Source organism: Lutjanus erythropterus, chromosome 10, assembly GCF_056507025.1.
Source record: "Lutjanus erythropterus isolate fLutEry1 chromosome 10, fLutEry1.hap2, whole genome shotgun sequence".
Classification (NCBI taxonomy): Eukaryota; Metazoa; Chordata; class Actinopteri; order Lutjaniformes; family Lutjanidae; genus Lutjanus; species Lutjanus erythropterus.
In genome coordinates this window covers 13822285-13844306 of record NC_139326.1, presented here as the reverse complement: position 1 = coordinate 13844306, position 22022 = coordinate 13822285, and the positions used below count along the sequence as shown (strand labels likewise).

General features: G+C 39.2%; 2 protein-coding genes across 2 annotated transcripts; both read right to left on the bottom strand.

The window, feature by feature from the left end:
- Position 1: 1 nt before the first annotated feature.
- Positions 2–13087, bottom strand: fbp2 (fructose-1,6-bisphosphatase 2). Its single transcript, XM_084728272.1, has 7 exons — positions 12869–13087; positions 11335–11497; positions 9497–9589; positions 8485–8625; positions 7001–7138; positions 1972–2091; positions 2–371 (listed from the first exon to the last, which is right to left on the bottom strand). The coding sequence occupies exons 1-7, from the start codon at positions 13039–13041 to the stop codon at positions 186–188; spliced, it is 1014 nt and encodes a 337-aa protein (XP_084584398.1). The 5' UTR covers positions 13042–13087; the 3' UTR covers positions 2–185.
- A 1809-nt stretch (positions 13088–14896) lies between these two features.
- fbp1a (fructose-1,6-bisphosphatase 1a) lies at positions 14897–21101 on the bottom strand. Its single transcript, XM_084728271.1, has 7 exons — positions 20848–21101; positions 18896–19058; positions 18273–18365; positions 17952–18092; positions 17717–17854; positions 17319–17438; positions 14897–15690 (listed from the first exon to the last, which is right to left on the bottom strand). The coding sequence occupies exons 1-7, from the start codon at positions 21015–21017 to the stop codon at positions 15499–15501; spliced, it is 1017 nt and encodes a 338-aa protein (XP_084584397.1). The 5' UTR covers positions 21018–21101; the 3' UTR covers positions 14897–15498.
- Positions 21102–22022: the final 921 nt, after the last annotated feature.

Here is a 22022-nt window from a genome sequence, read left to right as displayed (position 1 = left end):
TTTTCAATTATTCCACACTAATACATTTCTAATAATTACAAAAAATTATCCTCTGATCTCAAAAACACACTCGTCACATCTTGGCGTTGCAAGAAAAAACATGATTTTAGGAAACCTCTTTCTGTCCTCTGACTTTTCATCGAAATATTTAGAGGAATCCTGACGTAAGTGAAGTCGTCACAGGTTTACTGGTACTTCTTGACAAAGGACAGATACTCGTTGACGTCATCAGGGGAGCCGACTACGAAGGGCACCCGCTGGTGGAGTGATTCAGGCTGGACGTCCAGTATCCTCTGAGTGCCAGTGGTGGCTAAGCCTCCCGCCTGCTCGACGAGGAACGCAATTGGGTTGCACTCGTACAACAAGCGCAGCTGTGGGGAGAAGATTTAGAGAAAAACACTTGTTTTTTTTTAAATATATAAATAAGAAACATGATAAATGTGTTATTTTGGAGTCAAAGGATTTAATAAAACAGCCTTTTTCATACAGTATTTTCAGGGAAGAAAAGCAGATATCCTCTTTAATGACTTCACTCACACTCATGACTATGATAATTAGATTAATCAATGTTTTATCTATCTAGCAAACTGTTTTGTTACATTTTTAACTAGCTAGCAAACAATATAACTTGCTTTTACTTTTTAGCTCGTGAACAAACCAGATAACATTAAACTTTACAAGGTCCTAACAGCACTCAAAAAAATTGTGAGCCGTTATGCTTCCAGTAGCAATTGTGGTTAAAAAAAAACAAAACAAAAAAAAAAAACACCACGGCATCAGAATCTGTGGATCAACCTGTTATTAACGTGAATGTTTTGTTTTGTAATTTGAGCACATTAGTAACAGATTACAGTTACTGTAGGGATGTAAACAATGTCCTGGATAAATGGGTCACAGAGTGGAGCGGCCTAAAATAAACCAGTTGAGAGGTTGTCATCTGTCGTTGTGACCAGCCACGACTGTCTCTGAGCTTTATTTATCACAAACACCTCCGACCTCAGGTTACACTACTGCAAGCTGCAGGGTGCGAGTGTCAGTTCAATGTCTAAATCTGTGAGGTACCTGAGGGGTCACCGGTTCCACACCTCAGTCTCTGGTGTATCAGTCAAAAGGACAATTCACCCCAAATATCATGACCCCGTTTCTCAAGATAATCCACAGACGTGAGCAGTTTTATGTAAGAACTATCTCTTTCTACTGAACGACACCCACAAGTAAACATCATTGACATCCTGACCAGCTGAGTAGTAATGTTAGCACCAGTGAGCTTCCTAGTACGGTGATATGGTTGTCAGCTGTAGTTCGATAGAAACAAAGTACTTCCTGCTGGCTAAAACTGCTCACAACAAGTCTGTGGATTAACCCGAGTAACCAGGTCATGGTTTCTGCAAAGAGACACTGCTGTTGAGTTTTTCAAATAGGCTGTGGTGCTCAAGGCGCCAATAGATCTGAGTGCCATTTAGTTCCATATCTGCGGCTGATATCGCCAAATCGAGATCAAGTAGCACTGCAGGTAAGAGGAAAAACATGTATTTTGATTTTGGGGTGAGCTGTCCCTTTATAGCTTCAGATTTTTGTACAAAAGTTTTAGGGTTCCAGATTTACCACTTGTTTATATAGAGCATTTATAAAGTATTGCAGAAGATATGGTTTCCTATTTATTCACGTGGTAAAATTGCACCTTTAAGTATTTGTAGCATTTAAAGCCAACTCTGATTTCTTTATACAGACTATATTCATCCCATAAAACTATATTTTCTATTACTTATTTTTTTATTATTTCCTTGTATTTCACCATGATTTAACTGTGTGAGAGGGACTGCTTGTTGTCCCCAGTTCATAAATGGCATTTTTTAAGTATAATTTCATTATTATTTAATTATTTAAGAGTTTTTAATAAGTTAAAGATCCAGAGAAAATTATAAAATCTGACAATCTTGTTAAGATAACTTGGTGAGTGTCTGTGTGTACCTTTCCTTTGGGGCTCTTCTCGTTGGCGGGGTACATGAAGATCCCTCCGTAGGCGATGGTGCGGTGAATATCTGAAACCATCGAACCCACATAACGAGCTCCATACGGGGAGCTGCCATCCTGTAGGAGGCAAGGGGACATTTTAAATATCAGTTCATTATTGTAGCAAGATTCCATGTCCTGGGGTTGGGTCGTCGGGGCCCCCGCCCACAACTGCCACCCAAACCACATTGCATCGGCTCCTTCTGAACCCTCCCACGGGCGACGGGCCTAAGGGAAGGTGGACCCACATTGCTCATTTGGACTAGGCCCAGCTGGGTCCCGCAGGCGAAGACTCGGCCACCAGGCGCTCGCCTGCTAGGCCCAACCCCGGGCCTAGCTCCAGGGTGGGGCCCCGGTGACACCAATCCAGGCGACGTAGACGTCCCTGATACTATTCATTGGGGGCAGCGGAACCGCTCTTAGTCTGACCTGTCACCTAGGACCTGTTTGCCTTGGGAGACCCTACCAGAGGCAATAAGCCCACGACAACATAGCTCCTAAGATCATTCAGGTATTCAAACCCCTTCACCACCATAAGGTGGCGGTTCAAGGAGGAGCCAGGCCACGTCGAGAGGAGCCAGCCTCCCTGAGGAGGTGTTCCAGGCAATACCCCACTGGGAGGAGCCCCGGGGAAGACCCAGGACACGCTGGAGGGACTATGTCACTCAGCTGGCCTGGGAACGCCTTGGGATCCTCCTGGAAGACCTGGAGGAAGTGTCCGGGGAGAGGGAAGTCTGGGCATCCCTGCTTAGACTGTTGCCCCTGCGACCCGGCCCTGGATAAACAGTAGAAGATGGATGGATTGTAGCAAGAATATAGTTTGCATCTCTGTGAAATAATCTTTTAATCACAGATTTGTTTTAGGCACACAAACTTTATGTATTATGTGATACTTAAGTCAAAATCCTTTTAGTATGTAGTAGTTGTTTCCTCTACCTTGTAAAATAAACTATTGTTTTAACTTAAAAAAGTTGAGTGAATCTGAAAAGACAAGTTTAGGTAATTTTGTAGTGACAAAAAAAGTTATCAATTCAATCGTACTTGAGAAAATGTGTTCTGTAACGTATTAAGATGAAACAGCTGTTCAGTCACAGCGACAAACACACAAATTTGATTTCCTCTTCCTTTCATTATTGTGAAAACAAGCAACCAACAACAATCTTGAGCCAGTCATGGTCTTTGAGGTTTTTTTGTCAAGCCAGAGTGATGATCAATTATTTGAGGATTGTTGTCTAAACACTTAGCCTATTATCTGAAAGTACTTTTTATAATACAAATGGCCTCAGCCTACCAAGGTCACTTGTTTTCTCAGCAAGTCACAAGACGCACCCGCGTACACACAGTCAATGCAGAGAGTTACTTCTGAACACGGACATTACATAAAACTGTCTCGTGTTTTAAGTGCTTAGATAACTTGCTCTTCATTCGCCTTGTAATATCCATGAAAGCAGAGCCATCAACTGCCTTTAAAGAAACTTTGAAACCATATGCCAGGAAAAAAATTTACAATGTCCCAATACATAGTAGAGTATATATCAGGACGTTCAACTGCATCTGGTTGCATTTCGCAGTGTGTAAAACAGCATATTTTTCTGGCTGTTCTGACCCACAATCCTCTGCCCAGGGGCACACAGGCAGATGACAGCTCATTAGCTGCATTACGAATTGCGTGCTTTTTCTTTTAACTTGACTGTGACGCAAGAGAGTCAAAGTTGAGTGCAAAGTTGTTTGCATACTGCATGCAACAGAACATACTTAAACTGTGAGGGGCAGCTGCAGTGCGAACTAAAAAGAAAAAGGAAAACAGATTTGGAGAGCAAGTAAAATATTCCTGACAGGCCAAGTGCATCAGTGCTGTCTATGGAAACGGTTTAGTAGAAACTATGTTACATCTGAGTAGTTCAAAGCAAAAAATACCATGTCACACATGTAAAAGGGAAGAATATGGAGCTTTCAATAAACACAAGCTGAATTATTTGCAAACAGATAACTAAGTCATGTTCAGAAGAATATTTTAGAAAGTGTAATTAAATATATAAACAAGTCAGTCAGGAAGCTCATAATTTTGCTGCTTCAGCAGATCTGCTTCACGAGCTGTTGTGACCTGCTGCTGAGGAAAAACTACAGCAAACAGCAGACAGGTCAAAGTCCACCTGCAGCAGCTGGAACATATGTTAAAGAAGGAAGTCAGTGTATTCAACAAACCTACACAAACAGGCTGCTTTAACATCACTCTGTGGTTCCACAAGTGGACATTCAGAGTCCAGTTTTGATCACTTTTATATGCGGAAAGAGGAGTATCCTTATTTATTTCACCACGTTCCATTCACAGATTCCACACTTTAATGTTCAACACACCAAAGTCCTCCCTCGAACCGACTACTTAACAAAACACAGCAGCAGTCTGTGTGAAGCAGAATCTGACAGGCACAACGTGATGCAGAGTCATGTGCGTGCTGAGTCACATCCTAGTCATCATGAGTGTGTGTGTGTGTGTATGCATAGTATTTCCCAAAAAACAGAGCCACCCACACTACGCAATACTCAAACACAAATTCTCAAAAACCTCCAACATCCAGCTGGCAACAACTGAGACAACGTGAAACTTCCAAAAATAAATGGAGAAAATGAAAGAGACAGAGTGGAGGAAGTAGCAAGTGAGTGTGGGAAAGTTTGAGATGGCAAAAAGCACATTAAAAATGATCTAAACAAACTCCATGTCATTAAAAGCTGAAGTCAGAACCGGTTGGAGTGACGATCTGGAAACACTGATCAGGTGACTTTTACCTGACTCATCTCGAGCAGATGGTCCAGGAAGTTGTAAAAAGATTTGTGCAATAGAACTCACAAAAGTAAGAAAAGAAAACCAAAAACAAAACTAAAGAAAAAGCAAGATATTTCAAAAGGACAACAGTCACATCACCTTTACACCAGATTTAAACCTTCCTGACATCTTTCAAGCTCAAAATTTGCATTCCAGTTCAACCTTGTGAGACAACTTTTTGCTATTTTGAAATGCACTGCACATATGATAGTGAGGAACAGTGTAGTTACTGGTGCATCATGCTGGGTCATGGTGGTTAAATGAAGGGTAGCATAATGATGGGTGTTCAACTGATGTAAAGTTTTAACTGGAGGAAGATATTAGACACTCTACACCATTTTCAAGTCTAAAATATTACAATTTCTACAAAATGTACTTTAAAAGGTGCAAAAAGCTCTGAAACAATCCTAAATATCATAAGCTGGGTTGCACCAAACTTTCAAACTAACTTTAAGTGTTTTTTTTTTTTTTTAATTCAGGAAGTTTTTACTCTAAACCTAGATTAAATTTAATTCTGTTGCACCAAAACTTTAAACTGCTATTTAAACAGTGACCCAGTATTAACTTTAAACTTATGTCTGCTGACCCAGCATGAGTGGGCTAACTATCCAACTTTTTAGCTTAGCTTTCTAGCTTTTAGCAGAAAACAATGTAACACCTTTTTCCCCGTTTGTAGCTAACTAGCAAACAATATAATTTAAAACAAAACTTTAAGAAAAGTGGTTTGTAGCAGACCTTAAACTTCTTGCAAGTTTTTTTCCAGATATATGGTGCATAAAAACTCAACGCTGCTTCTACAGAAAAACATTTTAAAACCAGTGTAACCAATCACAGCTGTGAGCGGTACATATAAACTATTATCCATGTTGTTGATAAGCACAGGCTGTGTCTTTAGAAGCTGTCTAGTAGAAGTGTTTAAAACATACTGAGTAAAATGGACAGAAGTGGATTATGTTGCAAGAGTTGCATGAACCATTTCTTTGGGTCAGTGTTTGAATCCATTGTAACTGATGTGAAATTCAGGCCAACAACAACTGCTCTCTTTAAACAAAGCCAGACAGCAGTATTTGATACTCAAATTGCAGTTTTTAAATGAACTACCCCTTTAATTTAAAAGCATCTAGGAGGCCAAGAGAAAATAAAATGGAAATAAATGTAGAAGATTTTTGAGTCAGTTTTTGAGCCTCAGAGATGCACATTCAAGCTGACATTTCACAAACATGCGGTTTATCAGCGACTCCATGACCTGATGAAACAGATGCTGACGACCAATCAAACTCCACAGTCATGCTGTTGACCGTGCATGAGAAGTGCTGACTGTGCAGACCTGCAGGGACATCAGAGTTTCCAAGTGAGAAGCTGCCGTTTCCAGAGGAACATAATATTTCCTGCACCAACTCTGTCACCATCCTGCAACTCAGCTGACTGAGTTGCCGCCCTCCATCCTGTCTGACCGAAGTGTCACGCTCCACTGACTATCAATCACATGTTCGGGTTGGTTACTGTTTGTCCACTGTGTACCTGGTTGCATGAAGCATCTTTGACCCTACAACTAAAGGCTCTCACTTAAAATTGACAACATATTGGTTTGTTCCAACACTAAAGCTGGCTCACTACACTGTCATTTTTTAAACATCTATTTAGCATTAAAACTGAAAAATATCCATAATCAGTTGCTTGGATTGGGTTGGATGAAGCTTTCACAGTGGCTGATGTTAAAAGTGCTCCAGATGCAGAAAGGATTAAGCTTTGATATGCACCCCCCCCCCCCCACCCCACCCCGCTTGTGTCCACACAAACAATAATTATTCGTATTATTTTCCCATCAGTTTGTCTACTTTCTAAACTACTGTTCACCACTGACACCTCAAACCTCAGGTCCAGTCAGATGCTCATAAACTCATTCTAGCAGAGCAAACGCTTGGTCAGGATTCACATGATGAGGCCACTGGTGTTTGAAATCCTGCCTCAGGACTGAGCATGAGTGTCGCTGTGTGTCAGCAGAATAGCTGCTCTGAGAGGAAACGTTTCTCTTGCAGTGTCAGTTAAAGGTGTCAGACTCAAAACCACAAACTTAATAGAAGTGATCAAAACTTTGGCTCAAATTCAAAGGGTGATTTTACATGTTTGCGTTTGTGGAGTTGTAATGTAATATGTTCTCACCTCTGGGTACTTCTTGTGCTTGAGGTACTCGTTGATGGAGGGGTGGAAGTACTTGGCGTAGCCTTCATTAAGACTGTAGATCTTGCCCTTCGGCTTGATCTTCACGTTCCTCTCGGTCAGGATGAACTCACCGATGGCCTGAAGAACAGCAACATAATTTTGGGTGGGATAATGCACATCAAATTAATAAAGGGATTAAAAAACATGCTCAAGAGGGCAAAAGTATTTTTTAAATTTTTCTGTATGAGAGAAATCTCTGGATCAAAATGTTTTGTGCAAAAATGACTGTCTGGAAATTTTACTCATGTTTACAGGGAACAAACAACCTAAACACAGTGCAGTTCAGAGAAAGATAAGTCTTCAAAATACATGTTCTGTATTACAACAGAAGTCTCGTGGTTGCTGAATTGCATGCTTGAAAACAGCACAACAGTCTGGGTTTCTAAAGGCATAACAACAACAACAACAAGATTACTTACAAATATACATTGATCCTTTTCATCCTATAATAACTAAAGCTGCTTTTCCAATAGCAAATTCCCCAATGATTGGTTGTTGCCTCGGAGCAAAAGAAAATAAGTTTTTCCTTGTAGATTTGTGGGGAAATCTAAATCTGTAATAAGAATAATATGATATGGGTAAAACCTTGAGTGAGTGAAAAAGGTTATAAAAAAGGTTTTACTGGCTGAAAAGAATGATTGAATGAAAGAATGATGAACACTAGATCTGGCAGGAGTCGCTGTATACGGAAAACCACCAGATGGTAAAATTTACATTGCATTGAGTTCAAGGTACAGGCGATTTGTTCATTTTAACAGGGGCAATGGTCCAGTAGGAGCCTCCACACCACCAGCATCTTCATAATGGTCATTTTTCAACACACACTGTAGTTTTGACAAGATAAACTTTACCTGACTTCTCACAGGATTATTTTAGTAATACCACAAGTGGCAGTGTGTCTCTATGATCCTCTCGCTCTTTGGCAACTACTCATTGATATACATATTACAACATATTACTGGTTAAGATAACCATGCATATTAGAGAGTGATGTGTATGGAATAACTGAACTATATATGGCTTTTCTTTGTTTTGATATCTGCATTATATATTGGCTGTCCACCACCCTGCTCTCTAAATATCTGTATCAGCGTCAGCCATTGAAAAATCAACATGCTAAAATACTTTATCAGTGTTCAATGTATACTCTTTTTGCCTTAGAACCACAAAATTTATAGTATTTATATTTTATCCTGCAGAATTTCTTATGGATTTCTACACAGATAGTTATGGTGGTGTGCTTTCTATCCAATAAAAGGTGATTTATGTGTGTTTACAGCTTCATGTATCCCTGATTGCACTGTGGAGACCTGCAGCACAGATGAATGATTGACAGGTCAATTTGTGTTTTCTTAAAATTCCTATCATTTCATTATCAGACAGCATATTCAACACTCATATCTCCAAAACAAAGAAGTACTCACAGGATCCAGCATGAAGAAGTTGAGGCCGGCACCAGTGCTGATGGCCACAAGGGTGGCACTGCCGTACAGGGTGTATCCTGCACAGACAATGTTGTTGCCCTGCTGCAGGGCATCTTTCTCTGTGGGCTCCCCATCTGTTACCTGAACAACCAAAGGAGACCGACAAAGAGGAAAACATCAGTGGTATCCTGCACACTTCAGTTCCCCAAATACTACTAATCTAGGAGTACAAGGACTGTATGCAAATATTTGCAGCAAAAGGCTTCAACAAACAACAACAGTTGTGGTGATAAAAGGGAAAAACAATCTGATATAACCAAGTTATAAAATACCCAACAATAATTGAGTGTACTGTCTGAGAAAGTTGGATTTCTACTTGCTTGGCCAATAAAACACTTGTGCAAATGAGTTAATGACTCCCTTTTGAAGCAGTTTAGCTGCAGAAACCTAGATTAGCCAGACAGCAGTGCCCCCTTGTGCCTGCAGATCATTACTGGACTTTCAAGCTGTGAATTCACACTTCAAATATCCTGATATTTGACATGCTGACACTCACATACTCATGTGTGTAATGAACTGGATAATGTACTATGTATTTAGCAATAATGACCTGCTCAATGTACACTATCCATTACTTGTTTGATGCTTGTTTTTCTAAAAGTATTCCAGATTTTAGGGTATTTCTCCTTCTTTTGTACATGGAACTGCAGAAATGTATTAGCAAAGCTGCATAAAATGTAACCAGTCCTTCTGAATTGAGTAAAAACATGCAGAGATATAATCATATAATCAGTTTACAAACAATATTTGTCTCATTTCATCAACAGTTAGATTTAAAAGACAGCACAGAACAGGTTTTACCTGATAATATGGAATAAGCCTCATTAACTCTAACCATGTATTTTATAACTTTTTGCTTAAATATAAATATAGTAAATATGAACACAGAGATATTAGAATATTGTTTTCGGTGCCTGCATGGTTTGTGTATCTTTGCAGATGTCAGACTCACCCGTTTGTAGATGGCAAATATAGTGCCGATAGAAGCCAAGCAGTCAATGTTACTGGAGCCGTCCAGAGGGTCAAAACAGACCACGTACTTTCCCTGTGAAGAAAAAAAATATACAAATAATTATCACTGCCAGGCTCTACATAGAGACAATAGAGTGACAAGAACTCAACTCAACTCAGCTTCATTTATATACCACCTTATATACCACCAAACATGCAGCCCAAAGTGCTTCACATAGCAAAATTAAAACAGACAGGAAATAAATAAAAACAAGCAAAGAATGACAAAAATCCAAATAAACCAAAACAAATAAAAAAAAAAGAATAAAAATACAACAATACAACAATAAAATTAGTAAAACTAAAAGCAACACTGAGATAAAGAATAATATAAAAAAAAAAACCTAATGATTGAGTTTAGAAGACCAAGATCACAATATTACTCCCAAATTAACAATTAAAAGCCAGACTAAAAAGATAGGTCTTAACTTTCCTCTTAAAAATACCAAGAGAGCTTGTCGATCAAACACAGGTGTTAGTAATGATACTAATCAATGTTAACGTTCAGGTCAGACAGAGTCAGAGTGTCTTCGCTAACACCTGTGTTCACCCTGATATTTCATATCAATATGGCTGCAGTCAAAGAAGAATAAAACAACTAAATATAGTAAACAGCATCCAGTTTTTAGGTGTGGTTGTAGATCTGATACTAATTTACTAGGATCCTTTTTAAATCAGTTTTGAATAATTTATGGGTTGTTTAATTCAGCCTCAGCCAGGAGTGTCATTCAGTATGTAATATTCATTTAAAAGATACAAGAGGACAGTGTGGTCACATGTCAGGACAGCACTCAGTCTACATGAACATTTAACTTATTCATTACAGACACACCACTAAACTGTGAGTTAACATATAATATTTCTGCAAAAGACTGCTGTAGTTTGAAGCAGAATTTTGTAGAAGCTCAAGAATACCAACTCAGAATTTATTTTGCTGTTATCAGTACTGCAAGTGTTATTTAGTGTTGCGCTATTGTAGTTGGGTCGGGTTTTTGTTTATTATGTGAATCTGTGGTATAAGTTTAAGAGTTTTGATACATTTAAGTATATTTTACATCATTGACAGTTAAAATATTTTCCAGTTTCAAATACAAATTTGACTCAGCTGTAAAGAAAGGCCATTCTTTAACGTCATCCATCATAATTTTGTGCTTTTTCTTTTTAAATGTATCGGATCAGGGATCATTTAGGCACTGGTACTGTTTTGAAAAAAGTAGCACTGGTATCAGAAAAAAAACAAAAACAAAACCCAACCCTACATTTTGCCTGTGGACAAAAAATGGTCATTTTGTACCCTGTACACGAGCCAAATATTGCTCTCTCAAAATATGTGTGAAATATTTTTGTCAGATTGTTCACTGCGATGGATCCACCTATGATTTGGAGTGATAATCATAACAGAAATGCTACTAATCAATACAGAAATTGACTCTTTGGTGGCACCAAGTGGAAACAAGATGTAACAGTTTCAACTTCTGAAAGTCTGAAGGACTTCTCTACCCAGAGATCATCAGTAAACTGAGATTTCAACGTGTTTTTCTCCTCTCAGCAGTTTTAGTTAATATGCCAAACTTTCTCAAAATGGAGAATTCACTGATTTCCTTTTGAATATCTATGAGCCAATCAGCATCACCCGATGAACTAGTGAATTATAGGACAGGTGTGTTCCAACAGAAAATTTCTGCTTAATGCAACTTAAAACATTAAAAACAAACCTAGCGTCCACCATCATGCAGTGTTGTTGTCCTCAGTGGACGACTAGCGTTGTTCCCCACTCACCCTCTTGTCTTTGGGAGTAATGATGAGCTCCTTGTTCTCCTCAGACACCATGCAGCAGGTGCTGTAGGAGGCCTGCAGCATGTTGATGACCAGATCATTGGACAGCACGTCCAGCTTCTTCACGTCATCCCCCGTCACGTTCACTGAGCCCGCCAGGCCCTGCCTGTGTGGACCAATCAATCAGCAGCAAAGCTTTAGTCGTACACACAGAAAACTCGACAGAGAGACAACTTGTTAGCTTGTTTCAGCCGCTCGGTGAAGATGTATTCAGTCAGCTTATGAACATCAATTATCTTAATTTGGTTTCAAACAAAGCTGATTTTTGTTTGGTTACATAACGCCAATGTCCAAAAATTCACAGAATAATGAGTCATTGTTTGTGTGCTGGCAAAGTTTCAGTAATTCCTCATACTGAACATTTTCAGGAAAACATTTCACTTCATGTCTCCCTTTTTAATATTTATAGGCAGTATACAAACGTTTAATAAAGAGTATATAATACTATGATGTACTTGTAAGCAGATATTAGTTTTCATTAATGAATCTGTTGACAGAACATGGGAGATGATAAGGATAAAGCGGTAAAAATATTAGAAATATACTGTACATTATATATATTTTTTGTGGTTAAAATACGTTTTGCTGCTGATGTTGTCCACATCAGTACATTGCTTAAGTGTCTAACATCAGTACTCCTGCTGCTTCTCCAAACTGGGGTGGTGTCATCTACTGTAGTTAAAATATTGACTCCACTTAAAAAAGAGAAAACTACTCCTTTAAAGGCTGGCTCCCTTTAGGTGTTTCATTCACTCTAATCTCCTCAAGTTCAGGGACAGGGCTGTGCCTGAAGAGTTGAATCACAACCCCAGTCAGAAATCACCTTTTATACCCCCTCAACGAATTCACATAACTCTCCAGAGTGTTGGCTTCCCTCCAAGATCAACTGCCTTGACAAAGAACTGGTTAATTGCGTCACTTTTCAACAAATCAAAAAATGTTGTGAAATCACAGTTTTACCATTTTATCTACTGCTATACAAGAAACTGAAAAAGCTGCACAATATTTTATCACCTCCAGATTAGAGTGTTGAAATGCACCTAAAGTCACACAAAACTCACTGTCTCGCTTGCAATATAGCAGCACAAAACGTTCGATCATATCAGCACTACTGGCTCTACGGTTGACTGTTGAAATCAACTTTTAAATACAAAGGACACAGCCTCAACCCTTGAATGACTCTTGGCTCCTAAATCTAACTGTGGGAGTGAAGCTAAATGTCAAACCACCTCCTTTGGCAATGCATCGAATTCCTGAACTTGCTGTTCTGCAGCTCACCTTGACCTCTGACCTCTGAATGGAGGGATGCAAGCAATGCAAGTCTTACAAAGTTCAATAAGGTATCCTCACACTGTCATTTTTAAAAAATATATTTCTTTGTTTAATCACAGATATCTATCACTAGATCTATCAATCAGTAATGTAAGGGTGCATATACTGTATGTATCAATGGTTATTCCGATACCGCAGTACTTACAGGTGGGCCAGGCCCGCCTTACGCACAGCCGAAGAAATGGCTTTGATGGCCGTCAGCATGGCGTTGATGAGCTGGGTCAGCTCACCAGTCGCCCCCTTAGCCTGGCGGCCGGTCTCGATGACGAACCGGGTCAGGGTCCATACGTCCGTGTCAAACGCCGACTGGTCCGACATGCTGGGCTGTGGTCCTTCTGTCCCTCGTAGTAGGCAGCAGCAGGGCTGACAGTGAGTGGAGTGAGCGACCTCATTACCAGCCAAGTCCTTTTCATTCCCAGAGCCATGACGGCAAGCCAGCCAGGGGATCTATTTGTGAGTGCAGCCTAGTGGACGACTGAGTGTGTGTGTGTGTGTGTATTTGAAGATGGGTGAGGGGGTGTCAGGTGTCAGCTGGAGAGACTGGAGACAGTTTAGTCCTGCACAAGACAAGTACTGTTATTCATTTAGTCAAAAGACTTGCAACATGGAACTCAAAACTTGGGAAATATGAGAGCTTCTCTGTATTTTAACCACATTTTTTTGCCATGAACCTGAGAAGAGGAACAACTGTCTACATATACACACGTTCATGTTGTGAACAATGAAGACTGATTTAAAAAAATAATGTTTACTGAAGTTAAGAGAAATCCTGCAGTTTCTCTGTTTATATCAGAGCTAAATTTTGATTTTAGAAATGGAATGCACAGTAATGTATAAATATTCCTGTAATCTATTCATTCAATATGCTTTATTTCACCAATAATTTATGCAAAAGAACTTCTATGATTTAGTTTGAAGGGAGTTTTCTTTCACTATGTTATGTTTCCGAGCTACAAGACACTTTGGTTGAAGACTGAAGATGTGAATTTAATATTAAGAGAGTAGAAGAAGACTCAGTTGCTACATATAGGTTTTAGCACAACATCAGCTCAAGTGAGCTTTAAATGTCATTAGGACTCTGTGAGCTTCCACTGACCTTTAGCTTAAAGGTCGGCTGCTCTGGATAAAGTATCTCTTAACTGTTGTGGGCAGTGCATCTCTTAACTTTTTAATTTCTAACACACGATGAATTTATTTCAAGTCTAAGTGCTGTATTTGCTTATTCGATCCATAATTGTGAAAGGCTGCATGTCTCTTGGAATGGTTAGTTTTCTGTAAAATATTACACAGGGCTCTGTCTTTTACCTGGCACAACGCAGTGCAGCTGTCATTGTTAGTTTCCAACTGGCGCAGTTGTCATTTTAATACCCAGCACCCATGTTGTAGTAGCAGTACTTGCGCTCATGGGTGTGTTTGTTTTAATATGAGGTGTGGTCGGACACATTGATATCCTGAGGCAGCAGAAAGCAACGGCACTGCTGACCAACAAGAACCTGGTCTGAAGTCAGTGGTGCAGTATTCTGCTGCTATTGAAAGGACGGATTTTTCTGATAGTAAGATGTGTTTATATAGGCGGGTTCACAATGCGCACACTGCAATTCATCCACGCTTCACAAAAATGAAGATTCTGATCAGTAGCAGTTGGGTTGCAGGTGGGTGAAACAAAGTGAAGTTTCTCTCCACTGAGACAGATGTTGTGCACATTTGCATGAGGCACAGCAGCACCACTTCATTATGTGACATTAGTGCATGCAGGGAAACATTTAGAATGACTGAACGGAGCCTCTCAAATCATGAAATCATCTATTAAATTATATTCAGCAGCACAAGCTTTCCAGGTGACTTGTTTATTGTGTGTTGTACTGATGCACAAGTGTCTTCTTTAAAGATTTACTTTAACGCTAACAGAGGCTGCTTTCAGTCATTTTAAATGTAAAACTGTAGTTATGAACTTGACAGAACAGATAAAACTCTCCAGAGGAAACAGAGGAAACAAATTGTTAGACAGCTGTGAGGGCAGTCAGGATTTACATACCGCTTTACTTTCACTGTATGAACTTGGACTGCGTGAGATGCTTTGAATGTGTAGAAGAACACAGAACATTAATCACCAATAGATCCCGACCAATCCTGTTTTTTTCACTCACACATTTCAAAATGATGAAAACACCGATTTTGTCTTCATAGACTTCATGTGGATTTATTGACAGACTTCATCATTACAAACAGTAGTTGTTCACATAATAAAGGCACCAGGTTTTCTTGCATAAAGTTTTTTGTTTGGTCCTTCACACATCTAGAATGTAGTTCATTCTCATTAAGGCACAGCTGGAGGTAAAGTGAGGAGGAAAAGTCTTCAGGTTAGGTTTATTCAAGTGCAATCATCTTTGGTTTTTTTTGGCACATTATTGGTCTTTGGTAGTTTTTTTAGGGAATGTGTGCGTTGTATTCAGCTTATCAGCCACAGTTTTCAGGTTTCCACTGAGCCACCTCTTTTCTTTTATCTGTCAGCTTTCTACAAACAGTACATGTACAGTTCTGCTATGACAAAACCTTGCAACTCCAACTGTGGTTAATTTTGTGCTGTAACTAAGAAAATCCCTGCACATTTTTGGCCTTAAGAAACAATTTCAAACTCCACAAAACATTACCAAAACACACGTACATCAAGCTCAAAATGTGTCCGACTTCCTCGGTCCTGTAAAAGTGGAGAGTTTGGAGATGCAAGGTTTTTTCGCTGGACAGTGATGGTTGTGAGGGTGAGTCGGTGCAGTCTCACTTCTTGGCATGTTTCTTGCAGATGGCGATGTACTCTAGCACGTCATCAGGGGAGCCCATGGCCACAGGAGACCGCTCGTGGATGCTCGTAGGCTGGATGTCCAGGATGCGCTCGTAGCCGGTGGAGGCCATGCCGCCCGCCTGCTCCATGATGAAGGCCATGGGGTTGCCTTCGTACAGCAACCGCAGCTTTGAGGAAGAGAGAGTGGGGTTTAGTTTGTAGTCCTAATGTCAAACTTTTCAAAAGGAATATTCAAATTTAAACTGTTATTAGTCATGTACAAGGCTCTTCCAGAGTTTACACTACAAGCAGAGGTGTAGTACGGTTTGTTTTGGTATCACGGTACACATATATTGTGAGCACATAATCAAATATAGACTGACTTATGAATAGATCTATCATGTTAACATTAACATAACTGTCTTTGCTGCAACTGTAAGTCTGCAGAAAACAACTGGAAAGGATACCTCTCACAAAAAAAAAAAAAGCTCTGTCTGATCACGACCATTCACTTTAGTGATGATTTGACCTTTAAGGGCTTAAAAAACAGTTTAAATAAACTGCAAACAACCTATTTCCTCACTTGGAGGGAAAAAAAAACATTGTTCCAGTGCACTTTGGCAGCAGTAAGCCAAGTTAATTTCTTTGTCCATTTCTCATTGGGACACATAGGTGATGTTATCATTTATAAAAATAACAAACGTTTAAATGTTAATTTAACATGACAGAATTAAATCTCCCATCACTCCTTTCAGTACTGTGCCAATTAATGTCATGCTTACAAGTCACTGTGCAGTAAAATTCAATACTGAATAGAAAAGAGACGCAAGAAATTAACTTAAATTATGTTTTAAATATTCTATTTTTATTTCAGATATTTTATTATTTGTATTCTTTTGAAAATACCCATCATGCCCTCTCTCTCGGTCTATTCTTGTGCACATTAAAGTCTGCTGTTTTGTACCTTTTTTTAAAATGTGACAACATGCCATGCTTGGCTCACTCTTGCCAATACTGGAAGGATGTGTGAAGACACAACATTGTGACACTTTCTTCAGTGTCTTCACATGTAACAAGTGACACTGAACAAACTCTTTTTTAAAAAGGAAATTTCCCCAGAAAATGGCTCAAAGTAAAAAGAGTAAAACGAAATGAAAATAAGATATTTTTTTTACAGTTTCTTGTAAACACAACTTAATTATTGGGGTTTAGGACTATTTATATCCACATAAAAAGACCAAAACCAACAACGAAATGCTATTAAAAATTATTGTCTGTGTGTCCAAAGCCTGATTTACATGTAACTTAACTTAAACTATTAAAAATCAGTGAACCACACCGTTGCACTGGATGACCTGTTCATTCATTATGCTCCACATGGACACTGCAGTTTATTTTGAGTCGGCCTCACATACACTGTACAGCTGCTGTAAATAACATGCGAACATATGAAACCTGTGGCTGAAAATAATCCAGGGCTCAAGGTTCGATTCATTCATCCATACATGACAATTAGATTTTAAAATGAATACAGTGGCAGTTTTAAGACAGACATTATCAAGCCTTTTTAAAATTGTGTATCCATCACCTGAACTTAAAAATGTTCCTCTTTAGAAGGAAACAATGGTGAGAACAACAGAGAGACTAGAGAAGTCAGGATTTTAAAAATTTAATGTTTTTTATGATGGAGTTTCATGTCTTTATACAATATTCACATACTTCTATTATTGTATTTACTAAATCTGTACCAGCCGCTTTGAGATACAGCATTTACTAGGCCTTTAAAATGTTTAAATCTCTCAGTAAGGGTTCTTACCTTTCCACTGGGGTTCTTCACATTTCCTGGGTATAAAAAGATGCCTCCATACATCAGTGTTCGGTGGACGTCCGCCACCATGGAACCGATGTAACGAGCGTTGTAGGGCTGAGTGCCATCCTGCAGTCAGTTCAAATGTTGTATTAGCAAACTATTACATTAATACTAGTCAGCCCTAATAAAAACTACCATATTTACATATAAATGTACATGTATGTTGATTCCACTGTCCCTGATTGATAAATACATTCAAACCCCAGCTTCTCCAGTGAAGGAGTCGATTTTAACAGTAACAGATTATCTGGACATAATCTATTTACTTCACCATTTTATGTCCTTGATATTACAGTTTAATAACATTGCTCTGCTGGAAGCTCTCGCCCTGACGTCAGTGTTACCTGAGGGAACTTCTTCTTCTGCAGGTACTCTGTGACGGCGGGATCAAAGTACAGTGAATAACCTTCATTCAAGCTGTAAATCTTCCCTCGCTTCTTGATCTTCACATCTCGTTCAACCAGGATAAATTCACCGATTGACTGATGAGCAAAGAGTAGAAAATGTTGTCAGTGACCTCACAACCATGTGTTTTTTCTAAAAATGTTGACACACAAAGGCCTTCAGGAGAGGACTAACTGGGTCGAGCATGAAGCAGTTGACTCCCTGGCCGGTGGAGAGCACTATCATGGTGGCACTGCCGTAGAGGGCGTAGCCTGCCGCCACAAGGTCCCTGCCAGGCTGCAGGGCGTCCCTCTCAGTGGGTTCATCATCTGTGGCCTGAAGGAAACAGTATAAACTAATGTCATCACTTATTTATCATTTTAGTGGTCTGCAAACTGAAAAAAGTGGATTAGTACATCTTTAGTAATATCATATCACTCTGCCGTTACTTTGCGTTATATTTGTAAACCAAGGACAAAGACACATCATCATGGGAATTTTAACCTGTGACAGCACCTTTTTGTAGATGGAAAAGATGGTTCCGATGGAGACGAGACAGTCGATGTTGGAGGAGCCGTCCAAAGGGTCAAAGCACACAATGTATTTGCCCTGGAACAGAAGGAAGAGCGCTAGAAATAACGTGTGATATCATGTCGTTAAAATGTGCCCTGTGGTGTTAATCAAACAACATTTCTTTGACCTAGAGGTCAAAAAAAAAAAAAAAAAGCTACGAGGAGTGTACCCATCAGTAATAATCAAACACAAAATTAATCATTGCTGTGTAAGTGGTCAGTCTGAAAGTAGTTTTATACAACAATTCTTGTTCTTGTTTGTAGTCTTGTTTTTTTTTTTTTTTTTCAATCAAACCAGTTGCATGAGATTGTTAAATCCCACAAGGAAAAGATCTGAAAAACAGACATTTACATCAACCAAGACTGGCCAAACTGGATGATCCTGTTTTAGTCTGCAAACAGGTCACACAAATAAATTAAAGCAGGTTTTTTTCAAGCCGAGTGGGAAACTTTAAATGTTATCCTCACTCATGCAGATTCAGGAGTAGAAAAGATCTTTCATTTTGTTTTAACATCTAAATCAAAGTCTATTCAGTCTCTCTCCAGCGGTCACACAGACCTACTTACCCTCCTGTCTGGCTCTATAATGATGGCTTTGTCGTTCTCTTCAGACACGAGCACACAGGAGGTAAAAGATGACTTGAGCATGTTGATGATCAGATCATTGGACAGAATGTCCAGCTTCTTCACCTGGTCGCCCGTCACATTGGTGCTGCCAGCAATGCCATAACTGACGAGACAGAAAAGATGAAAATAGGGAGAGAGAAGGTGAAAACTCATGAAAAAGAAAACTTACATGAAAGGAATTTCACGGATAAAAATGTCACTTTTCTGTAGATTAAAAATCAGAGCACCAGTGAAGAATAAACTGACAAATCAGTTCTACTGAGCCTGCATGTGAGATTCAGCTTTCTGGTTGTTTTTATTTTGTCTTCCTCTGTATGTAAAAAAAAAGGATATTTAAACAGAGATACAGATTTGTACTGACATTAGTCTGATTGGAATAAAAATCAAACTGAACCAGTCTCCACTTTAGATGAGGAAATAATTAAAAAATGCAACTGATGCATGACACAGCATTTCTAAACCACAGAGGTTAGTTGGTGACTTAAATTACTGCATCAACCACTACAGGGTTTCTGCAGGTTTAAACAAGTTAGATTTAAGACCATTCAAGACCTTTTTAAGAACATTGTGATTGTTTATTAAGACCTATTTTATGACTTTACTGGCAAAGAATATGAAGGAAAAGTCCAAGAATTACAACAGTAAATTGAACAAGACTACACAGGACAGCAAATACGGAAGAGTAACAGTATTAGTGGTTATTGGTTCCATGTTGTTTTGTAGTTGTTACAGCATGACCAGTACAATTTTCCCCAAAAGACATTTAGAAGAAATACTTAAATTAATGGAAATTGATAACTAACTTTAACTTAATAATTCAATCAATGTTTAATACCCATCAAAATCGTATTTAAGACTTTAAAGACATGTAAAGACCTAAAATTCAGCTTATTGGATTTTAGACTTTTTAAGAACCTGTGGAAACACAGAGTAAAGTCTGAATCAGAAAGAGTCTAATCAGTCACAAAAGTTTAGCGCAAAATGCAAAAGATTTCTACTCATGTAAGTCACTTGAAAACAATACAACAGATATTGTATTGTTGTATAAGATTGCAAAATGTGTACCAGTGTAAATGCTGTATTCAAGGAACAGGACTATTTTAGTGATAAGATAGTTTATGTTAACTTTTCCTTAACTGGAAATGATAAGATGACATGAGTGAACGAGAGGTAAAGTGGACCAACACAGGAATTACTAATAATTGCTATTACTGTACACGCACAGATGCAAGATCTTAAAACACAGCAGTTTAAAACAACAAAGAACAACAACATAAAGTCAAAATCAAGGAAACTAAAAGGAAGGAAGGGACATTACATCACTATAGAAACTGACAGGCTCTGTTTGGTGCCACGGCTGTTGAAGCCTATGGGAGAAGCACAATAAAGCCCAATATAAATATGTTACATAACCTTTGATGAAGGAAAGTCTCTAAGAACACAACAGAACACACTAAAACGAATAGCATACTTCAGTAGAAGTGGTACTACTGTAGAATAAAATGTTCTATAGTGATGTAATGACCCTTCCTTCTTTTCTAGTTTCCTTGGATGAGGAAACAAACAAGTAATAAAGCAGAAATGCGTGATTTCTTTTGCATACAATTTTCTTATGGCAATAAGGCTGCTCATAACCGACACTAAATATATGTCGAGAATATTGTTTGTAATAAATAATAATAAAAAAGAACTAAATCACATGAAAGTGGGCGTGTCATTTTCAGGCATGCGCTTCCTGATTGGCGCACAGAGAACCTGAATCTCCTGCTCAGTTTATGCCAACGTGGATGCAGGAACTTCAGTGAGCGGTACTTTTAAACTGTGCAACACTTGACAGAACTGCGATCTTATAAACTTAAATATTTCCCCCTCAGTGCCAGTTGTTTACTCACAGGTGGGCGATGCCAGCTTTGCGCACAGCGCAGGAGATCGCCTTCACCGCCGTGCACAGGGAGTTGAGCAGCGTCGTCAGCTCCCCGGTGCCTTTGGCCTTCCTGCCCTCCTCCATGACGAACCGGGTCACGGTGAGGACGTTGGTGTCGAATTCTCCTCGCTCGGACATGGTGGCTGCCGGTCTCCTGAATCCTGAGAGTAGGAGGTGGAGGAAACACGGCAGGACTTAAATGCTCTGCAACGCGGAACTCGCATGGAGGGAGTGAAGAGATGAGGGCCAATCCAAAGCAGCAGGAGAGGTGTGGCCCCGCTGGAAACACTACCCGCTTTGTACAAAACAAACTGATGAAATGATAGTGTTACACATAGAGGGATGTGACCAGAATAATAGACACTGTGCATGGCTGAAGTCAGACTGACGTTGTGCAAGACTTTTCAGTGATAGTGACAATGAACAATTGCATCATTTTTATTTGTGATCACATTCACATTCTTCTTGTTCATGCACAGATTAACTTTTTTGTTGTTTCAGGTTAAATTCTAAAATTCTCTTCCTATCTATCTATCTATCTATCTATCTATCTATCTATCTATCTATCTATCTATCTATCTATCTATCTATCTATCTATATGTGGTAGAGGTGCACAGAATTATCTGAAGGCCACAACCACATCCTCTTAAACTGGACAATATTGAAAAATCAGATGTATATGAAAGTATCCTTCAGTCATCTGCATCTGCTTCTATTGAATTATTTGTGTTTCCCTGAATGACAGTCAGATTTGGGAGCAACTCTAACATATGGACGCTATTGAGGGCTGTTAGAGCAGCAGATTACTGCTGGAGACAGCTGAGTTCTCCCTCTGCAAAACCTGTTCATCCAGTGAAGTCACAGTGATTTCCACTTGGATTTCTAGTCCTGTCTGAGTAGCCAGGGGGCGCGTGAGATGAGTAGTTTTTGTCAGCAGACGATATGTTCTGACCAACAAAGAAAGAGCTATAGGCTCAGGGTGGTCATACACAGCAAGATGGGAAGTTTGCACGCAATGCATCCTGGTACATGTAGGCACTTTGAGCAGGAGACATCAGCTTGGAAGCTTGAATTGACTGTATTTACCATCAACACTGACTGGACATCCACATGAAAAGTGCCAAATTTTCCCTTTTAACTAA

Bases quoted from the DNA above. Each gene is read 5' to 3' on its own strand.
- fbp1a (XM_084728271.1), bottom strand. From the start codon at position 21,017: ATGTCCGAGCGAGGAGAATTCGACACCAACGTCCTCACCGTGACCCGG. The intron at 19,059-20,847 runs GTGAGTAAACAA...CTGTCTCGTCAG, and splicing joins AAAGCTGGCATCGCCCACCT to TTATGGCATTGCTGGCAGCA. The intron at 15,691-17,318 runs GTAAGAACCCTT...TCTTCCTCAAAG, and splicing joins TGAAGAACCCCAGTGGAAAG to CTGCGGTTGCTGTACGAAGG.
- fbp2 (XM_084728272.1), bottom strand. From the start codon at position 13,041: ATGTCGGACCAGTCGGCGTTTGACACGGACGTATGGACCCTGACCCGG. The intron at 9,590-11,334 runs GTGAGTGGGGAA...TTTTCTTCACAG, and splicing joins TTACTCCCAAAGACAAGAGG to GGAAAGTACGTGGTCTGTTT. The intron at 8,626-9,496 runs GTGAGTCTGACA...TTGGTTGTTCAG, and splicing joins TATTTGCCATCTACAAACGG to GTAACAGATGGGGAGCCCAC.